Here is a 22962-nt window from a genome sequence, read left to right as displayed (position 1 = left end):
ATGCATGCACATGTAGGAACCATATTCTCCTGATATAAAGTTGGCAGCATTGTATCTGAGGTTTTTGTTTGTTTGCTTGTTTTTGAAGAAAGACAACACGGTGTTAAGGATACATGTGACACCCATACCAACAAAAATGACCCAAGACAACCAATGTGATTATGTGAAGGTAAATATTTGGATTCCAATTCCATGTGATTAAAAGACTAACGACTTAAAAGTAAGCAGAGTATATACTGGAAAGAACACAAATTCTGATTAAGACATGTGTGGATTCAAATTCTGTCTCTGTCACTCAAGTGTTGTGTGCAATATGGAGCAATCTGCTACCCAAATTCTAGGATCCTTCATTTATAAAATATAAAACTATTACCTATCTCATTGGAGTACTGTGAAAAAGAGAGGGAAGTAGCCAATGAGATAGTCGCTACATTACAGCAATTTCACAGATAATAAATATCATATAAAAAAACACAGTAATGTTAGCACATAAAGGAATGCAAATTAAGCAATTTTAAAGATACATGATACTCCCAAATATCAAACCAATGAAATATAAAGCACCGAAAATAAAGTTAGGTGTGAATCCCTAAGCGGGGGTGGAACTATGGGCAAGTGAGTACATTCAGGTACTGGTGGTGACACCCCAAATCCACTCATCATTTCATGCGAGCCACTGGACAGTGCAGAGTAGGAATTATGCAAACATTCACAGTCCGTATAGGTAAGGCTCCTTCGGAGAGTGCACCCTAAGCATTAAAGAAAGAGGAATGTGCCCAGTTTCACTGTGGTGCCATTTTTAATAGCAAAACATTGGGAGTCATGTGAATGATGAACCACAGGAGGTTGGCAAACTAGGGGCTATCAACCTACAGAAGATAACAGAGCACCTAAAAATGGTGAGTGAGCAGACCACATGGATACATAAAAGTGTGTATATAAAGCATCTGTGAGTGGAAAAAAATCAGTGCACAACACAGACTATACCAGCAGCCATGACTCCTATGTAAAACCGTATGTATGCACGTATGTATATATAAGATGTGAATTTACAATGATGTGTAAGGCAGAGTTTCTCAGATGTCATGTTGATACAGGAGGTACTAGAACATTGATTCCCGTAGCCCATAGGACAGTTGACTAGACACTGGGGAAGCAGTTGTCTTTGGCTAGGAAAACTATGTAAAGTTCATCATTGGTTCTTCTTTACTGTAAATTTGCTTATGTTACTAAAACCAACAAATTAGATCTCCATTCCAGGGTCTCTATCAGACATTTCCATTTTGAAACCTCCATGTCATTTAGAACTCAATGGCCCCAAAGTAAAATAATAGTTTCCATCTCTAAACTAATCAGAGCCCATACTTTCATTCTGTGGCAACAGGATTACCATCTCTCGTTGGCAACACTGACCCAGTCAACACATGTCCATCTATGTGCACATGCCAATGGGTCACCAGACCAGTTTTCCTTCCAAACACATCATGCCCTTCTTTCACTGCCACCATCCTACCTTACGCCCTCATTATGGCTACAGTGTACGGAGATCTAGGAAAGTTTCTAGAACTGTGCTGAATACTTTATGAACATTGTCTCCTAAGATCCTTACCCTCCCAACCCCCCATAAAGAAGGTACTAATTTTATGAGAGGGGTTAAATAACCTTCCTCAGGTCTTATAAGTAGTAACAGGATTTAAACCTGGGTATGGTTAAGACTCTAAGTCTCATTCTTTTCCTGTTACTCTATGCAGCCCATGTGATGGGCTGAATGTTTGTGTCTCCCCAAAACGAACAGCTGAAGCCCTGGCCCCCAGTCTGATGGTTATTTGGAGGTAGGGCATTTGGGAGGTCAACTGGCTTATATTAGGGTACGAGGGTGGGAATCTCATGATGGGATCAGTGCCCTTACGGGAGGAGGACCAGAGAGCTCTCCTCCGTGAGCACACACTAAGGAAAGGCCACGTGAGCACACAGGCAGAAAGTGGCTGTCTATAAGCCTGGAAGTGGGTCCTCACCAGACAGCAAATACTTGCATCTTGACCTTGGACTTCCTAGCCTCCAGAACTGTGAGCAATACATTTCTGTTGTTTAAGCCACCAGGTCAATGGTATTTTGCCATAATAGCCCAAGTAGATTAAGACAGCCCATCAAGTAGGTTTTATGTATCTTTGTGCAACTTCACGAGAGCAATTCAAAGAGCTTATTTAACTTTTCCCTCCAAATGAAGTGTCCTAGGTCTTGAAGCCTGTGCTTTTAGAGAAATCAATTTAGTACAGTACCTATTGAGACAGTCATCCACACAGCCCTTCCTGGTATCATCATCTGGCTTCTTACAGTTACAGGTGGTGGCCTCGTAACCAGAAAGGGGTTTGACATCAACGTAGACATCTTGAGAGAAGACAGCAAAGAGTAACTTGTAAACATATAAGATCATTTTTTAAGTGCCAGGCCAAGAAGAACATTGATGGTATGATGGCAGAAAAAATAGCTCCCAAGTTACTCACTTGAACGGATTTTTTTATATAGTGGGACATCTGGCTTTTTGTATAGCTAGAAGAAAAAAAAGAAAGATCCTGATATAGCATTTAACTTCAAATGCCAGGCAGCAGCGTCAATCACTAAAAACACAAGAAATCATCCATGTGCCCTGCTCCCATGGGAATATTTAAAAGATTTTCTGGGTTGTGTGTATCTGAGGGAAATTCTTGGTGTGATCACTTTTTACCCTGAAATAAAAAGTGACTTACTAGACTAGAGGAGGGGGAGGTGAGAGAGAAACAGATTCAACAACAGAAGAAACGGTAAACACTTTAATGAAAATGCATTTTCAATTATAAGCTTCTTTAGCATGTTTTAGACTTAAACAAAAATTGCTTAAGGCTTGATTTGCCTTTATGAAAAGAAAGGAAAAGTTGCACAGAGCTTGTTGAGATGGTCTGGGGGAATATATGGAATTAAAAAGATGAGCACCCTGACCTTTTCAGGGTGGGTATTCCAGAAAAACACATTTCACATTTTAATTAAGGCAATTAATTTAGTGAATAAAGGGGAGAGGGAAGGCAGGAAATAAAGCTTTCATACTGCAATGAAGAAAATAAACTTGAAAAAAGTTTACGTATTTATTTCGAGAGAGAGAGAGACAGAGTGCATCAGCAAGCACAAGGCAGGGAGGGAAGAGAGAGAGAGGAGAAAACCCCAAGCGGGCTCCGCACTGTCAACGCAGAGCCCGACGCGGGGCTCCACCCCACAAGCCATGAGATCTGGACCTGAGCGGAAACCAAGGGGCGGCCGCTTAACCGACTGAGCCCCCCAGATGCCCTAAGAGAGGGCGTGTTAACCTGTAAGAGAAGCCCCACCATCACTCTTCAGTGGGGATAGTCAGAGCATTGTCTCCTTCATGGTTATGAACTCTGACACAAATGTCTAACATATCGATCCTCCCAGACTGAAGAGAGGTCAGCAGAGAAGAGAATGTAGAGAAGGTCCACTGCTTCTGGCTTTCCAAAATTAAACTTTGGTGGAATCTGGGCAAAGCTCAGGAGTCTATTCATCACATTTGCATGACTCTTTTCCACTGCTGCTTTCAACATGGGGCCGGGGGCTCCAGCTCACCACAAACATTACTGGGGAAACTTTCCAGTTAGGGCAAAGGAGAGAAAAGGAAGCACCTTCCCACTTTTAGTTCCCCATTTAAAGATCTGTTAAAAGTACACGAGTGTTAGAACGTTTCCCTTGTTTCCTTTGGTAGAAGATCTCTTTTGTATGTGAAAAATAAATTCCAAACTGATGGGAAGGAGCCAACAAAAATAAAGCCTGAAATTTCTTAGTGCCGCTGGCAGTACATCTAAATTCTCCCGGGACCTGCATCAAACAGGATTCTTACAGAACCATCTCTGCTACCAGAATAAAAGTCCAGAATAATACAGAAGGTTGCCCAGGGAAGCAGGAACTCACTGCTATTCTGAAGTAGGAATACAGGCAAATAGGTCACATTAAATATGGATGCAAATTCATTTTCCTTAGTCCGTAACCTTCACGGGGACACTTCTCCATACGTCCTAAGATGAGAGCGTAACAAGGAGGCAGAGACAGAGACTTGCAGGCCCCCCTCCCCAGAACAAAACCTGTAAGATAGGCTCCTGTACCTGATTATGTTTCCACTGCCAAAGGATGTCATAGGGAAGCTGGAAGTCAATTCTCTTTTGCCTTAGATACTTTCCTGAAACAAAAAAATACTATCAATTTCAGTATCTGTTCATACAAAGGGTCAAACAGCCACAAGGTCTAATACACACGGACTAGGAAAATAAAGATTTAATTTCTAATTTTATAGATTTTTCCATCACAGATTTTGAATTTTAGCTACTTTTCCAGCATGCTTCATGTGGTATCTGCTGAAGATCAATTTTAATAGTAGCCTCTATGAAACAACATACCAAAAAAGACACAGGTCATTATGAAGCAAACCGAAAACTGAGAACTGTTCGTTTATTAAAATCATTTCCTAGAGCATCTGGCGTCTGTTCTCCATTATTATAAATAACCTAAGATGGTCTGTAAAAATGGGAAGTATAAGAATTTTCTAAAACAGGAGTCCCTGAATTTAAATAACTCAAGAGTATTTACATTCCAATTTACGATCTGTTAACATTTTTTCCGCTCTCTATCAGAACAGTCCTTCTATTGAAAGTCAAAAGCCCCTTTCTGCTTTGAAGAGGCTGCTTCTATTTCCTTGCTCTCTGACTTTTCTGTCCTCGAGGGGACTCATCTGCGCAGGAACTACAAGCACTTCTCCGTCACCTGGGTGTTCGTCCCATCACGGTCTCCGGACCAGCAGTTCGCGGACACTCTGCTGATGCCGAGGGACTCGAGGGGGAAAGACTGCCTTCACGCCACGAAGTACTCCGAGTCTACTGCCCTCCCAGTCCTACGGAGGCAGGTGCCGGCTCGCCACGCGGCCATTCGCACTAACGGGGAAGGCGATGGTGGGTACAAGTGCTGGGATCTTAGCAGGAATTCAGGCAAGTGGCACAGAACTGGACTAGGACAATGAGACGACTGGAAATGAGCCAGGCCGGCAGCATAAAAACATTAAACATCGTGAGCGCTTTCGATGAAGTCATGAAAATTCTGCGAAATGTTGACCCGCGAGTCAGAAATTGTAACGTCTTGCACGGCACAACAGAAGTGCGCATCCTTGACGGCTGTGTCCAGGAAACACATGTGCGCAAACTCAATGGCGAGCGGGGCTAGCCTCTTCCGCGCGGCACCACCTGTCCTTGGACAGATGACTGACAAGCTGTGGCTGTTTGGACTCGGGAACTGAAAATGAGCGAAGTGAGCCGGTTACTTCAGAAACAGCTGAAAGGGTCTGTTTTCAGCGATAAAATCTGAGCGTGAACATTGGTGTTTTGGAAAACTCGTGGCGACTATCATGCGAGTCTTTAGAACTGCAACAAAATTCTCCTCGTGAAGTAAGTGGCAAGATTAACAAATGCGAATGGTTTTGGATACACACAGGGAATGGAAGAACAATACAATTCAGTGAATCAGAACTGTTTTACTGGCCAATGCGTGAAGCAATAAAGTCACACACGGGTAACAAACCCATTTATTTTTATGAAAAAAAAAAAAATTTTTTTTTTCAAGTTTACTTATTTATCCTGAGAACGGCAGAGGCAGCACAAGTCGGGGAGGGGCAGAGAGAGAGACGGAAGCGGAGAATCCCAAGCAGGCTCTGCGCAGCCAGCACAGGGCCCGACGTGGGGCTCCAACTCACGAAACCGCAAGATGGTGACCTGAGCCGAAACCAGAAACCAAGAGTCGGACGCTTAACCGACCGAGCCACCCAGGTAAAAAACGCATTTAAATACCAAGAGAGACCAATCACTTTAATGTACCAGAATACAAGAAGTTCATCAATATTCATACTCCACATTATAATTCACCTTTAAGGAACAATTACGTTTATATTTTTGCTACAGTGTCAAAGAATAATTATCTGAAATTATTAAAATATTCTTATCTGCATGAGAACAGATTTCTTCATGTATTTGAACCACAGTAACATCCTAATAGATTGAATGCAAAAAAGATTAGAAAATCCAGATGTCTTACATTAAATCAGACATCAAAGAGATTTGCAAAAATGTGAAATAAAGTCACTTTTCTCATTAAATTTTTCTTTGGGAAAGTTATTTCTCATAAAAATGTTACTTATGTCAACATGTAATGTGTAATGAGTTTATCGGACAGATCTGAGGATACAGCAGCATGGATTACAGGCGTATCTTGGGAGATCAGATGTGTGGAGTTAATATAACAATAATTTTGGGGTTATAGCTGGAGTCCACTTGTTGATAGGGAAGTGAAGCTGAATACCTAACTACAAAGTCTGCAGTGAAAAGTGGAAACGCTTAAAGGTTTATCAAGAGGGGAAACTTTGGTATGTTAAAAAAAAATATTTTTTTAAACATTTATTATTGAGAGACAGAGAGACACAGAGTGTGAGCAGGGGAGGGGCAGAGAGAGAGAGGGAGACACACACACACAGAATCTGAAGCAGGGTCCAGGCTCGGAGCTGTCAGCACAGAGCTGGACGCAGGGCTGTGTGACCACAACGGGTGCTTGATAATTGCTTCTTGAAATTACTTAACAACAGAACTTTTATTTTTGCCTAACATTTATTGAGTATCGACTGTGTACCAGGTCCCAGACCAGGATTCTACACAAACTACCTCACATCTTCACCCTACAGACAACTCCACAAGGTCTCCATTTACTGATTAAAAAAACAACAACAAAAAAAACAAACAAAAAAACCTGAGAATCAGAGAGACGAAGTCACTTTTCCAAGGTCACACAACTAACCCAGATTTTAGCTACGTACCAGATTTTTTCTTTTTCTTTTATTTAAGAAAAAAATTTTTTAACATTCATTTATTTTTGAGAGAGACAGACAGAGCATGAGCGTGGGAGGGGGAGAGAGAGAGAGAGAGAGAGAGAGAGAGAGAGAGAGGGAGGGAGGGAGGGAGGGAGGGAGGGAGGGAGACAGACACAGAATCCGAACGAAGCAGGCTCCAGGCTCCAAGTTGTCAGCACAGAGCCCGATGCGGGGCTCGAGCCCACAAACTGTGAGATCATGACCTGAGCTGAAGTTGGATGCTTAACTGACTGAGCCACCCAGGCGCCCCTGTACTGTTTCTTAATAACAATACAAATATAATTTTTAAAAAGTCAAAATTGGTCCCCAGAAATAGTACAAACCCCTTAATGTGAAGGATTAACTCCTTTCTCTGCCAGCAGTATCTGGTATGTTTTCTGAAGGGTGTGTACAAGAGTGAAGGAGAATCCAGTAAGTTATGCATTTTTTAAAAGAATACTTTTTCGCTAAGAAAGCATCCATATCCTCCACATCCACTTCATCCAACCTCAAAGACATAATTTTCCCACAGTCCAACATCTTGACTTTTGCTCGCAATGAATTTCCATAGATGTATTAAAAAAGAGGGGTGCCTGGGTAGCTCGTTGAGCGTCCGACTTCGGCTCAGGTCACAATCTCTTGGTTCGTGGGTTCGAGCCCTGTGTTGGACTTTGTGCTGTCAGTGCAAGGCCTGCTTTGGATCCTCTATCTCAGTCTCTGTGCTCCCAACCCACCCCCCCCCCCCTTCACATGCTCTCAAAAATAAATAAAAAACATTATAAAGAGAGAGAGAGAGAGAGAGACGACAGGTCCCAAATGGAGTCACTTGGGTTAAGCCAAGTCACCACACCAGGGCTTGCTCTCTAACCTAACAGCTGTTTACATCTTCTCCAGAAATACAGTCTTAACGGGTCAGCACCAATGACAAAATCTGCTACACAGACCGTTTTCCAGATCCCCCTAAGGAACATGAGGTGAGCTGCCCTTTCCTTACCCCTCCCCCCTTCTGCCTTTCTGTGCAGCTCCTGGGAGCAACTGTCCACTTGCTGGGTGGGATGTGTTGTGGGACGAGGCCAGGGACCTCTAAGTTCGTTCGGATGAATCCCGGTGCCTTTCCTGGCCCGATCTGTGTCCCTCCCCTCAGTCCCCACTCTGAGAGCTGGAGGAAGAAATGATGGCACACTCTTCTGTCCTCCAACATCTCTGAAACCACAGCCGGGTGATTCACTTCTAAGAAGTGAGACCTACCTGAACGATTTCCTTAACCAAATTCTGCTAGAGATGATACCTCAGCGGAAGCTAGTCAGGAAAATCTCATTTAAAACAGTGATTCTGTAGCTAACCCGCATTTTAAAACTGGGGGAAAAATCACTTTATAGCCATGTGAAAATGAGATGAAATCACATCTTTTGTGGATTTTTCTTACTGTGTGCTAAAGCCTTGAGATCTCAAGTACTGCCACTGATCGCTAGGGAAGGAGCAAAGAGATCCTTTTCTCTTTGAAAGAAAACGGAATTTGTGCAACAAAGTCATTTTAAAGAGGAGACTTGTTACAAAAGCTCTGAAGTCTGTGCTGACCTTGAAATCTAACGGGGGAAGTCACGATGATTTCCTTTCATAACATCAATGCTAACACGAAGAGGAATGGAGGACTCAGAACATCACTGCAAAGCCTAGTTGTTAATGAGGCAGCCGGCAGGCGAGGAGCTCAAAGGAGAGGGGGCTACTCAACAGACAGGAGAAAGAGAACTTCCTTTTCAAGAAGAGATCTTAAACTATGACGAAAACTTGGCATTTTTTAAATAAAATGGCGGGCTTCAGATGACGCTGTTTGCTTATATATAACCTGAGTACTGAATTGTAACATCACTTTACAAACAGATAAGAATTATTCATTTCCTCTGTTATCCTGTGTAAATGGCTCTGGTATTCTCTCCCAAGAAAACTGTAGCAGGGGTCCCTGGGTGGCTCAGTCGGTTGAGTGTCTGACTCTTGATTTCAGTTCAGGTCACGATGCTGGGGTCGTGGCATCGAGCCCCACGTGGAGCTCTGTGCTGAGTGTGGAGCCCGCTTGGGATTTTCTCTCTCTCTCTGCCCTCCCCACTCGCATGCGCCCTCTCTGCTGTAGTGGGTCACTGAAAGGCATAGTATTATCAGTGGAGTGTGGGCCATTTAGGAGATTATAAATCATGATCAAAGGTATTTACAGGAAACTGTTTAAATTTCACTAAAGAAAACACTAGAATTCAAGTTTTTGGTTTTGTCAGCCTGAGGAAAAAGAAGTGAGACCCAGAAATCTAGGGATAGTGTGATCCCCCCCAGTGGAAGACTGCCAGCCCCAGAGGCAAGGATCTTCACCTGTGTTGCTTACGGGTGTATCCCAAGCAGGTAGGAAACTGCCTGATCAAACGACAGGCAGCGCTGAACAAGTGTTTTTGGAACGGACGGACGCAGAGGTGTCTTCTGAGGAACAAACACCGAGGGACTGCACCAGCCGTCAGGCGGCACCACCCGTCCCCACAGTGTGTATGGTTTTTTTTAGTAAGTTTTTATCTTAATAACCCGGTGCTCATCACAAGTGCTCCCTTAATCCCCATCATCCCCACTGCTTCTTGAATTCTACTCTTCCTAAGCAGTTTCTTCTTTCTTTCTTCCTGCCTGGCATTCTAATTAATTTCCCCTGGTTTTATTGAGATAAAATTGACAGGCATCACTGTACGCGTTAAAGATGTACAGCACAGTGGACTCGCTTTCATATACTGTGAAGTGATGACCATTAGAAGTTTAGTGTCCACGAGGCATTTCTTACAGATATGGTAAAGAGGAAGCAGAAAAAGACAACACTTTTTTTTTTTTTCCTTGTGAGGACAACTCTTAGGATTTACTCTCTTAACTTATAAGTCTTCCGATCCAGCAAACAGTAGTGTTAACCACAGTCATCAGTCTGTGCAGTATATCCTTGATACTTACTTATCCTGTAACTGGAGTTTACACCTTTTGACCACATTTCTCCTAATACCCTCCCCACCTCCCTTTGCTTCTGGTAACCACAAATCTGACCCACTTTCTTTTCTTTTTTTCTTGAACAGATTTTGCGTTGTTATTATTCTTTGTTTTTAAGTAATCTCTAGACCCAACGTGGGACTTGAATCTACAACCCAGAGATCAAGAGTTGCTTGCTCCCCAGCCAGGTGCCTCTGATCTCCTTTTCTAGGAGTTTGTTTTGCTTTCGTAGATCCCAAAGAGTGCAGGTACAGGCGAGGTTACACCGTATTTGTCTTTCTCTGTCTGACTTATTTCGTTTCGCATAATACCCTCAGGGTCCATCCGTGTTGTCACAAATGGCAGGATTTTCTTTTTCTCTTTTCTTTCCTTCCGTCCTTTCCTTCCTTCCTTTCGTTTTCTTTCCGTTTATTTATTTATTTAAAAAAAAATTTTTTTTAATGTTTATTTATTTTTTTGAGACAGAGAGAGACAGAGCATGAACGGGGGAGGGGCAGAGAGAGAGGGAGACACAGAATCGGAAGCAGGCTCCAGGCTCTGAGCCATCAGCCCAGAGCCCGACGCGGGGCTCGAACTCACGGACCGCGAGATGGTGACCTGAGCTGAAGTCGGCCGCTTAACCAACTGAGCCACCCAGGCGCCCCTCTTTCCGTTTATTTTTAACACAGCTGAGTAATATCCTATTGTATGTATATGCTTCCTCTTCTTTATCCACTCATCCCTCAGACTCTTAGGTTGTTTCCATGTCTTGGCTATTGTAGATAATGCTGCTATGAACATGGCGGGGAGGGCTCAGCAGATATTTTTTTGAGTTAGTGTTTTCATTTCCTTTGGATATATATCCACAAATGGAATTGCTGGATCATTTGATTGTTCTATTTTTAGTTTTTCAAGGATCCTCCATACTGTTTTCCATAATGGCTGTACCAGCACAATTTCTTAAACACAACCAGCTTCCTCTTGCTTTCACATTCTCATGTGTCATTTCTCCCACCTAAAATTGAATCCTTTCCACCAAACTAAGCCATTTGCCTCATTCTTTCTATTTCTATTTAAGTAATCTCTACACCCAACGTGAGGCTCGAACTCACAACCCTGAGATCAAGAGTTGCGTGCTCCACCAACTGAGTCGGCCAGGTGTCCGTTTGCCTCATTCTAACCCTTACTGAAAACTCTGTAATTCTGGGGTGCTGGGCGGCTCAGTCGGTTGAGTGTCCGACTCTTGATTTCAACTCAGGCCATGATCCCAGGGTCATGGGATCGAGCCCTGCGTTGGGCTCCGTGCTGCGCTTAGGATTTTCTCTCTCTCTTTCTCTCTCTCTGCCCCTTTCCCCTGATCTAATTAAAAAAAAAAAAAAAAAGTCTGTAATTTTAACATAGTTATCATAAACAATCATATTCAACCCTGATTACTAGAGCTGTTCTCTTATATATGGTTGTTAATGTAATTAAGTTTATCAATCTTTTCCAGTGGTGTTTATACATTTTGTGGTCTTCTGTGTCCATGTCATAAAGATATTCTATTTATCATGTATCTGATAATTCATATCCAGATATATACAGAACTCCTAAAGCTCAAAAACAAGGAACAAATGACTCAACTCAAAAGTGGACAAGGACTCGAACACACATTTCACTAAAGACATACAAATGGCCAAAACGGACATGAAGAGACGCTCAACATCACTAGAGGGGAAATGCAGATCAAAACCATATGAGATTATCGCTTCACACTCATTAGGATGGTTATTATGAAAAATAACGGAAAATGACAAGTGTTATTGAGGATGTGGGGAAACTGAACTCTCAAGAATCGCTGGTGGGGATATAAAAATGGTGCAGCCACTGTGGAAAATAGTACGGCAGTTCCCGAAACATTAAATATAGACTTACCAAAGGATCCAGCAAGTCCACTTCTGGGCAAATATACAAAAGAATTGAAAGCAGGGTCCTCAACAGAGAATTGTAAACCAATGTTCACAGCAGCATTATTCACAACTGCAAAAAGGTGGAAACAACAGAGATGTCCGTCGGCGGATGAATGCGTAAACAGGGCATGGAGTGTGTGCACACACACAGAGGAGTGTTATTCAGCCTTAAAAAGGAAGGAAAGTCTCCTACACGCCAGAACACAGAAGAACCTTGCGGCCGTCACGCTACGTGAACTATGGTAGGCACAAAAGGACAAACAGTGGAAGGCCCCACCGTACGAGGATCCTAAAACAGTCAAATTCATAGCAATAAGAAGAACCGCGGTGGTTGCCAGGAGCTGAGGGAACGGGCAATAATTATTTAATTGGCACAGAGTTTCCATTTGGGATGATGAAAAAGTTCTGGAGAGCGTTGGGGTGATGGCCGCGCGGCAGTATGAATGTACTTTACGTCACTGAACCTTACAACGAAAAGTGGAAATGCAAAATGCAAATCCTAAGTTACATATAATTTACTACAAGAAAGATAATGTATCAAAAACCACTGTATGCTTTAAATGGGCGAATTGGAAGATATATAAATTATGCCTCAACAAGTTGTTAAAAATACAGCAGTGTCAATTTTTTTGCCTCATTTGTTATTTATTAAAAAGTTACACAGAAGACTCAAAGGAGAAGGAAAGCCCGTAAGTTTACTTACTGTTCTTTCTGCCCTCCTGAGGTTCCAAGGTCCCTTCTTTATTTCTTTTCTTTTTTTAAAAAAAATGTTTATTTACTTTGAGAGAGGGAGAGCACAAGCAGGTGAGGGGCAGAGAGAAAGGGAGAGAGAGAATCCCAAGTAGGCTCTGACCATCAGCGCGGAGCCCGACGCAGGGCTCAAACCCATGAACCGTGACATCATGACCCGAGCCGAAATCAAGAGCCGGATGCCTAACCAACTGAGCCCCTCCGGGTGCCCCTGTTTCTTTTCTGTTTAGAGAACTTCCTTTCTTTACACACAGGGCAAGTCGACTGGCAGCACACTCTTTTAGTCTAGGAGTGCTTTGACCCCCACTTAATTCCCGCAGGGTTACTTTTGCTGGGTGTGGCATCTGGGCAGACGGTCTCTCTTTCAGCGCTTGCACTGTAGTGCCACCTGCACGGATTCGCACGAGCAACCACTGCCGTCTGAGCTGTCTCACCTCCGTAGGTCGGTGGCGACCCGTTTCTCTCTCGCGGATGTAAAGCTGCTCTGTGTTCAGTGAGCGGGCTGAAATGGGACGACCCTGTCTCAGCAGGGATCTCCCGAACGGCGTCCTGTTGGGTGTGACCTCTTCCTCAACCAGTCGTTTTGTGTCTTCCGCCAAATCTGGGAAACCTTTAGCCACTGTTCACACAAGCGTTTTTTCTTCTCCGCTCGTCTTCTCTCCGTCCAGCACACCGAGAATACCAATTTCGCTTTGGTCATGATCCCGTAGCCTCTGTGGTTTTTTGTTTTTAGTGTCTACTTTCTCCTTTGTTCAGGTCAGACATCTTCCATCACCTGGTCCACGATTCTTAGGTCTTCCTCACCTTGCTGCCGAGCACACCCCTAAGCTTTTGTTTCAGTTACTGCGTCTTTCAATTCTAAAATTCCTATCTGGTTCTTCTTTATGTCTTCGATTTCGTTGCTGAGGCTTCAACTTCTTTTCATTTTTCAAGCATATTCATAATTGCTTGTTGAAGTGTCTTTTTTTTTTGTTTGTTTATTTTCGAGACAGAGAGAGTGAGGGAGGAAGAAAGAGAGAGAGGGAGAGTGTGTGTGCGAGTGGGGGAGGGACAGAGAGAGGGAGACACAGAATCCAAAGCAGGCTCCAGGCTCTGAGCTGTCAGCACAGAGCTCAAGGTGGGGCTTGAACCCATGAGCTCTGATATCATGACCTGAGCCGAAGTCGGATGCTTAGCTGACTGAGCAACCCACCTGCCCCTTGACTGTTTTTTAAAATTCAGTCAAAGGGGGTGGCTCAGTCAGTTAAGAGTCCAGCTCTTGATATCGGCTCAAGTAATGATCTCATGGTTTGTGAGACTGAGCCCTGTGTTGGGCTCTGTACTGGCAGCGTGGAGCCTGCTTGGGATTCTCTCCCCCCCCCCCCCCCACCAACTTATTCTCTCTCAAAATAAATACATAAACATTCTAAAAAGTTAAAAAAATTTTTCAGTTTAACATCTCCCTGGTTCTCAGTATGACATATGATTTTTTCCCTCTTGGCTTATTTTTTTAATTTTTTTCTTTTTAAAGTTTATTTATTAAACCTCAGATAGAGAGAATTCCAAGCAGGTACTGTGCAGAGCCCTGATGTGGGGCTCGATCCCACAACCATGAGATCACACCCTGAGCCTAAATCAAGAGTTGGACACTTAACAGAATGAGCCACCCAGGGGTCCCTGACATAGGAATTTCAGTTTAAACCTAGATATTTTCTGTATTAAGTTACCAGGTTCTGGATTTTACAAAAACCTTCTATTTTGGCTGGCTTTTTCCACAACTGCTCCTGGAACCTGAGTGTTGCTCCTGGTCACTGCTAGGGGATGGTGGGAGTTCTAGCTTCCCACGCAGCATCCCCCAACACCATGGTGGGAGTGGCCATGTCACTACTAGTGATGGTAAAAGTCCTGACTCATATTAGCCTTCCTCTGACATTGCACAGGTCACGGGCCAGGGAGGGATGCCTTCGTACTCCCAGGCGGGCATGGAAGTTGAGGCTCCCCACTTGGCACCTGCTGGTGAGAGTGTGGGCAGCGGAACGGTTTTTTTTCTGTGCCATTTGACTAGAGTTTGGAGGATACTGCCTAAAAGTTTTCTGTCTTGCTAGGTTGCCCCTTTCCCTTTCTTTTGGCTAAGGAAAGCAGGCGTCTTTTTGCTTGCTTTGTTTCTGCCCAATGGCGTTTCCAGGTCGCTAGCTTTCTCAGCTTCAAGTCTGGGATACAGGAGGTAGAAAGAAGACTCAGGGAACTCATCACCATGAACTTCCTCAGTCCTAAGGTCTCTAGTTGGTCTGCCTTCTTCTCTCCACCTCTTTCTGGAGGACATAAGCCAATTGTACTGTTCGTCATTACATTATACAAAAATCGAGGAGCAACAGAGTTTACAGAAAGAAAGAGATTAACAGTAAAAAAGAGGGCAATGCAACTACTTTGTATCTGCTTTATTTTCCACGGTGCTCAGATGAAAACCATCTCAAAGTGTGCGTGTGTGTCTGGTTTAAGAGTAGGCTTGTTCCCTGGCCAGAGGCTGCCATAAACTTGAGATGTTCAACATCTTGTCTTGTTTGCTCTACTGGCTCTTGACAAAACCTTTCAGGTCTTTGAGGAAAGTAACGTATTCCTGGTGCTCGAGGGCCGTGCTCACCTGCAAAAGTGTTGTCCAACTGCCCTCCCCCCAAACCCTGGTTGGCCAGAAGATCCAGCTGGTGTCATAACGGTCCAGGCCAGGGAGTCGGTGGTGAGCATGTAACTTGTGTCCTTTCGCTCAGACTCGACAACGGACTGATGTTGTCCGCTCACCTCTCTGACGGCCAAATGTCACTGCCGTCCTCCTCTTCTTGCCCACCTCATCTTCTGGGTAGGGACAGTCCAGTGTCAGGCCCTTCTTGCCACCATTCTTACCTTCCACCACAAAACTGGGAATGGACATCAGTTCAGGCTCCTGTTCTTCCACCTTCTGCCCTTGGGAGGGCTCTTCCCCCATCAAACGTTGCTGGGATGCTGTTGTTCATGTTGAAAGCCACAGTCATCTTTTCTCCGGAAACTTTCCACACTAATTTGGTTTCTATCCCGTCCACTTCCAGCTCCCAGGCCCCAGACATCTTGGGGAGGGACCTATGCTTCTAGATCTTCTTTTCCTCCTTATTCACATCATTCAGGAACTCAAGCAAGCTTTGCGTCCGTGGGTGTTCAGTGGTGCCACAGCCGGAAGGCCCGTGGGGGAGCAGGAGGTCCACGTGCGCTCGGACCAGCGCCAAGGGCCCGGGTGCAGGAGTGGCAGGGCGGGCGCAGGGCCTGGCAACTGTGGAGCCCAGCGTGGGGCACGGGGCACAGCTGAGGCCCAGGGAGGCAGCACCCTGGCAGTGGACTTCCTCCCCCTTTTAGTTGCTGGCCAATAGTCCACCATATGAACACACAGTTTGTTAATCCGCCCTATTGCTGGGGTCCTGGCCTGTCTCCAGCTCACGGCACCATGGATGAAGCTACCATGCACACTCTTACACACGTATGTATTGCGTATGTACGTTTAAGTCTAGTTTTACAAAAGCTGCCATATTTTAAAAATAAGTTGTGCCATTTTACTCTGCCACAGTTGTTTATACACAACCTGGTTGTGCCAACACATTGTGGTTTTAATTTGCATTTCTTTGATGAGTTATGGTGCTGAGTATTTTTCACGTGTTTATTGGCCTGTGTATGTTTCCTCTGGTAAAGTGCGAATCCTCACTTTAAAATTGGGTTGTCTTCTTTTTTTTTTTAAGTAAATACATTTGTAGGAGTTACGTATTCAGGACACATACAATTTGTGAGTATGTTCTCCCAGTTTGCGCTGTGGCTGTTTCTTTGTGAGATGGTGTCTTGTGACGGATGTGCTCCCATCTGGTCAGCGTGTCAGCTGCCGGCGCTTTGTTCAGCGCTTACTGCTTACTGGGCTCCATCCGAGCAACGTTTGGTTACCTGCAGGTCACGAAGGTATGTTCCTACACTTTCTTCTAGAAGTTTTACACCTCCTGTTATGGTTAAGCTTTTATGTTTAAGTCTGTGATGGGTGCCGAATCCAGTCTGTAGGAGCTGTGAGGTTGACGTCAAAGTTTAAATTTCTCCACGTGAGCATTTCCCTGTTCCGGCACCGCTCGTTGCAGGGCATTGTTGCCCACTGGATTGCTTTGATGGCTGTGTCCAAATTAAATGACCACAAAGGTGTGGGTCTATTTCTGGGCTATCGACTCTGTTCCAGAGATCTATTTTGATGTCAGTTTGTTTTGTATTTTATTTATTTTTTAAAAAGTTTACTAATACTTTTAAGTCGGCTCTATCCCCAACATAGGGCTCGAACTCACCACCTCAAGATCAGGAGTCGCATGCTCACCAACTGAGCCAGGCAGGTGTGCCTCTAATGCCAATTTTAAGTCTAAACTGTTTTATGGCAACTCATGCTTTTTAAAACTTTATTTATTTTGAGAGCAAGAGAGAACGAGAAAGAGAGAGAGAGAGGTCGGTCATGTACGCTTGCAAGCAGGGGAGGGGCAGAGACAAAGAGGGAGAGAGAATTTCAAGCAGGTTCTGTGTTGCAAAAGGGAGCCCCACTTGGGGCTCAATCTCACAAACCGTGAGATTGTTTACTGGAGGTGAAATCAAGAGATGACGCTTAACAGGGGTGCCTGGGTGGCTTAGTCGTTGAGCGTCTGACTTCGGCTCAGCTCATGATCTCGCGGCTGATGAGTTTGAGCCCTGCATCAGACTTGCTGCGTTCAGTGCAGAGCCTGCTTCGGACCTTCTGTAACCACCACCCCCCCCCCCCCCCCCACACCGCCCCGCTTGCTCTCTCTCTCTCTCTCTCTCAAATATAAACAAATGTTAACAACAACAAAAAGATCACTTTGCAATCTCCACATAATGTTTAGACAATCAGCTTATCGGGGGGCCTGGGTGGTTCAGTTGGTTAAGCGTGTTGACTCTTGATTTCAGATCTCATGGTTTGTGAGTTCAGGCCCCACACTGGGCTCTGTGTTGACAGTGAGCACACTGCGTGGGATTCTCTCTCTCTCTGCCCCTGCCCTGCTTGCACACTCTTTCTAAATAAACACTGAAGAAAATCGGCTTATCAATTTTTACAGAAAAGCCTACTGATAGTATAATCTACATTGCATTGAAGTAATAACAATGGAGGCTCCCCATCTCTAATTGTGGCATTTTCTCCATTTACTTAGGTCTTCTTTAATTTCTCCAATAAATGTTTTAATTTTCAGTATAAAGTTCTTGCCTATTAGATAAATTTATTTCTAATTATTGTGTTAAATTTTTATTTAATTTTTTTTTTAGCAATTCGTGCACCCAACATGGGGCTTGAACTCATGACCCAGAGGTCAAGAGTTGCAACTGAGCCAGCTGGGTGCCCCTCTGATTACTTTGGTTTCATTACACTACTACACATGGTTTAAAAAACATTTTTTTTTTTTAATGTGTATTTATTTTTTGAGAGACAGAGACAGAGCAGGGGGAAAGAACCGAGGAGGGATAGAGAGAGAGGGAGACACAGAATCTGAAACAGGCTCCAGGCTCTGAGCTGTCAGCACAGAGCCCGACATGGGGCTCGAACTCACGAACGGTGAGATCATGACCGGCGCTGAAGTCGGACTCTTGGCCGACTGGCCCACCCAGGCGCCCCTACACATGCTTTTTAAAAAAAATACTTTGTTTTTCAGAGTAGTTTTAGGTTCAAAGCAGTACTGAGCAGAAGGTACAGAGATGTCCAATGCACACACTGGCCCTAAGTGTCACCAACACTCTTCACTAGAACCGTGCACTGCTTAACAGCTGATGGGCCGGTACGGACACATCATCATCACTGTACCTTCTGTGGCTTTGGAAAACTGTGTAATGCCAGCTATCCACCATTACTGAATCATGCAGAATGGCTCCACTGACCTAAAAATCTCTGTGCTCTGCTGATTCATCCCTCCTGCCCAACCCGATACCATTAATGCCTCCACAGCGTTGCCTTTTCCACAGTGTCATATACTTGGAATCCTACAGAATGTTAGCCTTTTCAGATTGGCTTGTTTCACCTGTCATAATGATTCTAAGGTTCCTCAAGGTCTTTTCAAGGCTTGATAGCTCATTTCCTTTCAGTGCTGATAACATTCTACTGTCTGGCTGTACCAGTTTACCCATTCACCTGCTGAAGGACATCTCAGCTGCTTCCAAGGTTGGGCAGTTATGAACAAGATGGTTATAAAACATCTGTGTGCAGGTTACCGTGCAGACATTAATGTTCAATTCCTTTGGGTAAATATAACAAAGTGGAAATGTCGGATGGTATGGTGAGAGCCTGTTTAGCTTTATAGGAATACAACTGATTTTTATATAACGACTTTGTTTTCAGTAACCTTGCTCAACAGTTGCAGTAGCTTTCTTGTGCATCTCTTTGGACTTTACGATTATGTGGTCTGTAAGCAGGAATAGTTTTACTTCTTCCTTCCTGGTCTTCATGACTTCTGTCATCTTCCCGCCTTACTGCACGGGCTAGAACACCCAGAAGAATGTGCAATAGTGTAGTGAGGGTGGACATTTTTACCTTCTTTCCAGTTTTAGGAGGAAACACTGAATATTTCACCATTAAGTGATGGGGTGGCTCAGTCAGTTAAGCATCTGACTTTGGCTCAGGTCATGATCTCATGGTTCATGGGTTTGAGCCCCACGTTGAGCTCTGTGCTGACAGCTCAGAGCCTGGAGCTTGCTTCGGATTCTGTGTCACCCTCTCTGTCTGTCCCTCCCCCCCTCATGCTTAATGTATCAAAAATAAATAAACATTAAAATAAATAAGTTTTTTTAAATGTTTAAGGAAATCAGGATTGTTTCTCTCATGACACAAGTACATTTCAAATAAAATTTTACTTTTCATGACAAATACTTATTTATCAAAATGTGTATTATACCCTTGAATTTATATTCACTGCGTTAAATACAAAGTAAGCATCACTCTGTCCTCACAACTCAGGGTGAAGGTAGTCGCTACACACATGAAGATGGTAAAATGAAGAGCACGTGACTCGTTCAAGATCATCTGGCCACGAGAGTGCTGGACCGTGAGGGGTGTCCAGGCCCCCGAGGCCACCTTCAGGTCTGCTGACTCACAGGACCAGCGCGTGGTCACGTTCCTGCTGTACTTCATTACAGCAAAGGATACAAAGCAAAATCAGTAAAGGGAGAAAATGCACCGGCAAAACGGGGGGAGAAACAAGGCCCAAGTTTACCCAAGTTCTCCCCCCAGTGGGGTCACACAGGACATAATCTTTGCCAATATATGGGAAGAACACAACGTGTGAAATGTTTATCAAGGATGCTCATTACAAATTCAGTGCTCAAGGTTTTGATTGGTGGCTGATCATACAGCTACTCTCTGTCTAGAATGTACCAGATTCCAGACTCTTCAAATGAAAGCAGGTGTTCAGCAGAAACCATACAGTGAATACACAGCGGGCACATGAAGACATTCGCATGCAGGAAAGTTTTGTATTGACAGGAAAATGTTAGATATTCAAGTTCCCAGATGCCAGCCAATGCCCAACCTTGCAAGCAGGCCTTTCTCAGAATACAAGTCTCAGGTCTGCTATTTTATTTTTTTAATTAAAAAAAATGTTTATGTATTTTTGAGAGAGAGAGAGAGAGAGCGAGCGAGCAAGTGTCGGGGAGGGTCAGTGAGAGGGACACACAGAATCCGAAGCAGGCTCCAGCTCTGAGCTGTCAGCACAGAGCCCAATGCAGGGCTCGAACTCATCGAGTGTGAGATTGTGACCTGAGCTGAAGTCGGACGCTTAACTGACTGAGCCACCCAGGTGTCTCTTTTTTTTTTTTTTTTAAAGTTTATACATTTTGAGAGAGAGCTTGTGTGCAAAAGCAGCGGAGGGGCAGAGAGAGGGGGAAAAGAGAGAGGGGAAGAGCGTGGGAGGGAGAGGAGAGACAGAGGGGGACACAGAATCCGAAGCAGGCTCTGCACTGTCAGTGCAGAGCCCAACGTGGGGCTTGAACCCATGAACTGTGAGATCATGACCGGAGCCAAAACGAAGAGTCGGACATCTAACCGACTGAGCCACCTGGGTGCCCCAAGGTCTGCTATTTAAGTCCATTTTGCACAGAAGGCCTATATTCTCTCCACTATCCCAAGATCTGGCAGAAGTCTGAACGGCTGGCAGTGACAACCAACAGGAGCGCCAGGAGGAATTCTGAAGTGTTTTCTGAGCTCAGCAAGAAAAAGTGTGGTAATATGCTGAACAAGGACCCAGAGGTAATAGCTGTGTAGTAAGTAGCAGATTCTTGTCGAGAGAATTTTACTGTAAAAAACAATGTCAATTCAGAAATTATGTCTTATTAAGTGATTACTATGTGTTAGGTACTCTCCTTAGTATTTTACATACATTATTTTATTTAATATTCATATTAACTTCTGTTTTACAATACAGAATCTGAAGCCTTGGGATGTGTCAGCTTGCCCAAGGTTAGACAGATAGTAATTGGTGAAGGCAGACTCTGAATTGTGGCCTGATTCCAGAAGCCAAATGTGAAACACCACATGTATTCACATTTTTTGCTCCCACACGCCCCAGAAGAATTTTGAGAAACTATGAATCCCAGATTTTTTTTTCAGATTTCATTTTTAAGTAATTGAGCCCTTGATATGGGGCTTGAACTCATGACCCCCTGAGATCAAGAGTCACAGCTCCACCGCCTGAGCCAGCTGGCACCCCTCCCCTAACACGTTAAAAAAAAGTTTTAGTTTTTATTTATTTATTTAAAGAGAGAGAGACAGAGAGTGCACGCACACACAAGCGGGGGAGGGGCAGAGGGAAGAGAAAGATAGAGAATCCTAAGCAGGCTCCAAACTGTCAGCACGGAGCCCCATGTGGGGCTCGAACTCATGAACCATGAGATCACAACCTGAGCCGAAATCAAGAGTCAGACGCTTAACCAACTGAACCACCCAGGTGCCCCTATAGCATGTAACTCTTGATCTCAGGGTGTTAAGTTCAAGCTCCACTTTGGACACAGAGCTTACTTAAAAAATTATAAACAATGGGGTGCCTGGGTGGCTCAGTCGATTAAGCATGCGACTTCGGCTCAGGTCATGATCTCATGGTCTGTGGGTTAGAGTCCTGACTCAGGCTCTGCGCTGACAGCTCCCTCTCTCCCTCTGCCCCTTCTCTGCTTGTGCTCTGTCCAACCCCCTCTCAAAAAAAAAAAAAGAAAAAAAAATATATAAAATTTTCTTTTTATATATATATATATATATATATATATCATACATACATATATGTGATAAGATTTAAAAAAACCTATTAAAATGAGAATGATGGGGACTGAATTTAAAAAATCAAGATTTTGGGACAACAGGCTGGGTCAGTGGAGCATGCAACGCCTGATCTCGGGGGTTGTGAGTTTGAGCCCCACGTTGGCATGTGGAGATCAATTAAAAAAATAAAAATAAAAAACCGTCTTATTGGTCGTTTCCTTGGAGAACTCTGATGCAACCAACACCATTTCAGAACCCTTCACTCATCTCAAAACGATACTCTGTACCCATGAGCAGTCCCTCCCCACGCCTCCACCCTGGACCCTACAGAACAGTCATCTACCCCGTGTTTCCAGGTGTCTGCCTATTCCGGGCATTTCCTATAAACGGTCATAAAGCACATGACCCTCGCGACTGCCTTCTTTCCTACAGCATGGCGTTCGCGGGGCTCCCCGGTCTCGTCACCGCCAAGTAAGCCCCGCGGGATGGGCAGGCCACGTCTTGTGAATCCACTTACCCACTGACGGGAAACGTGGGTTGCGGCTGCCTTTCGGCTGTCAGGAATACTGCCGCCGGGAACGCTTGTGTCTGCGTCTTGCGTGGACGTTTCTTCCCTTTCTCTTGCGTCTATACGTAGCCGCAGAATTGCTGGTCACGTGGTAACTCCACGGTTAACTTTTTGAGGAGCTGCCAAAATGTCTTCCCAAGAGGGCGGTACCAACAATTCGGAGCAACACTGCGTGAGGGTTCCAGTTTCTTTGCAAACACATCGATCCTTTAGTTAAAGCCCTCCTACTGGTGAGAGGTGCTTTCTTCTTACGGTTTGCATTTCTGTTTCCCTAATGACTAATGATATTGGGAACATCTTTTCATGTGCTTATTGGCCATGAGCACATCCCTTATGGAGAAGTATCTACTCAAATAATTTACGCATTTAAAAAGCTGTGTTGTTTGTTTCTTTAGTATTGAGTCGCAACAGTTCCCTGTACATATAGGTTTTTGGATACAAGTCTCTTAATTGATAAGATTTCCAAAGATTTCTTCCGTCCTGTGCATTGTTTTTTCAGTTTCTTGATCGTGGTTTTCAAAGTTTT

At 44.2% G+C, this 22962-nt stretch overlaps 1 protein-coding gene across 7 annotated transcripts in view; it reads right to left on the bottom strand.

Moving 5' to 3' along the window:
* The window catches only part of ASH1L (ASH1 like histone lysine methyltransferase), a 197625-nt gene that overhangs the window by 34130 nt on the left and 140533 nt on the right, over nt 1-22962 (bottom strand). For 5 of the 7 annotated variants that reach the window (XR_007148040.1, XM_047839911.1, XM_047839909.1 and 2 more), the window contains 4 exons: nt 11819-11923; nt 4146-4219; nt 2505-2550; nt 2280-2388 (listed from right to left, as the gene is read on the bottom strand). Coding sequence is in view for 6 of the 7 variants with exons in the window: in XM_047839911.1 (XP_047695867.1) it covers nt 2280-2388; nt 2505-2550; nt 4146-4219; nt 11819-11923 (334 nt within the window). In the remaining variant the exon portion in view is untranslated. The remainder of the gene's footprint in view (nt 1-2279; nt 2389-2504; nt 2551-4145; nt 4220-11818; nt 11924-22962) is intronic. The other 2 variants (XM_047839913.1, XM_047839915.1) reach the window with 1 other exon arrangement.

Source organism: Prionailurus viverrinus, chromosome F1 (assembly GCF_022837055.1).
Source record: "Prionailurus viverrinus isolate Anna chromosome F1, UM_Priviv_1.0, whole genome shotgun sequence".
Taxonomy (NCBI): Eukaryota; Metazoa; Chordata; class Mammalia; order Carnivora; family Felidae; genus Prionailurus; species Prionailurus viverrinus.
This window is presented reverse-complemented; position numbering and strand designations above follow the sequence as displayed.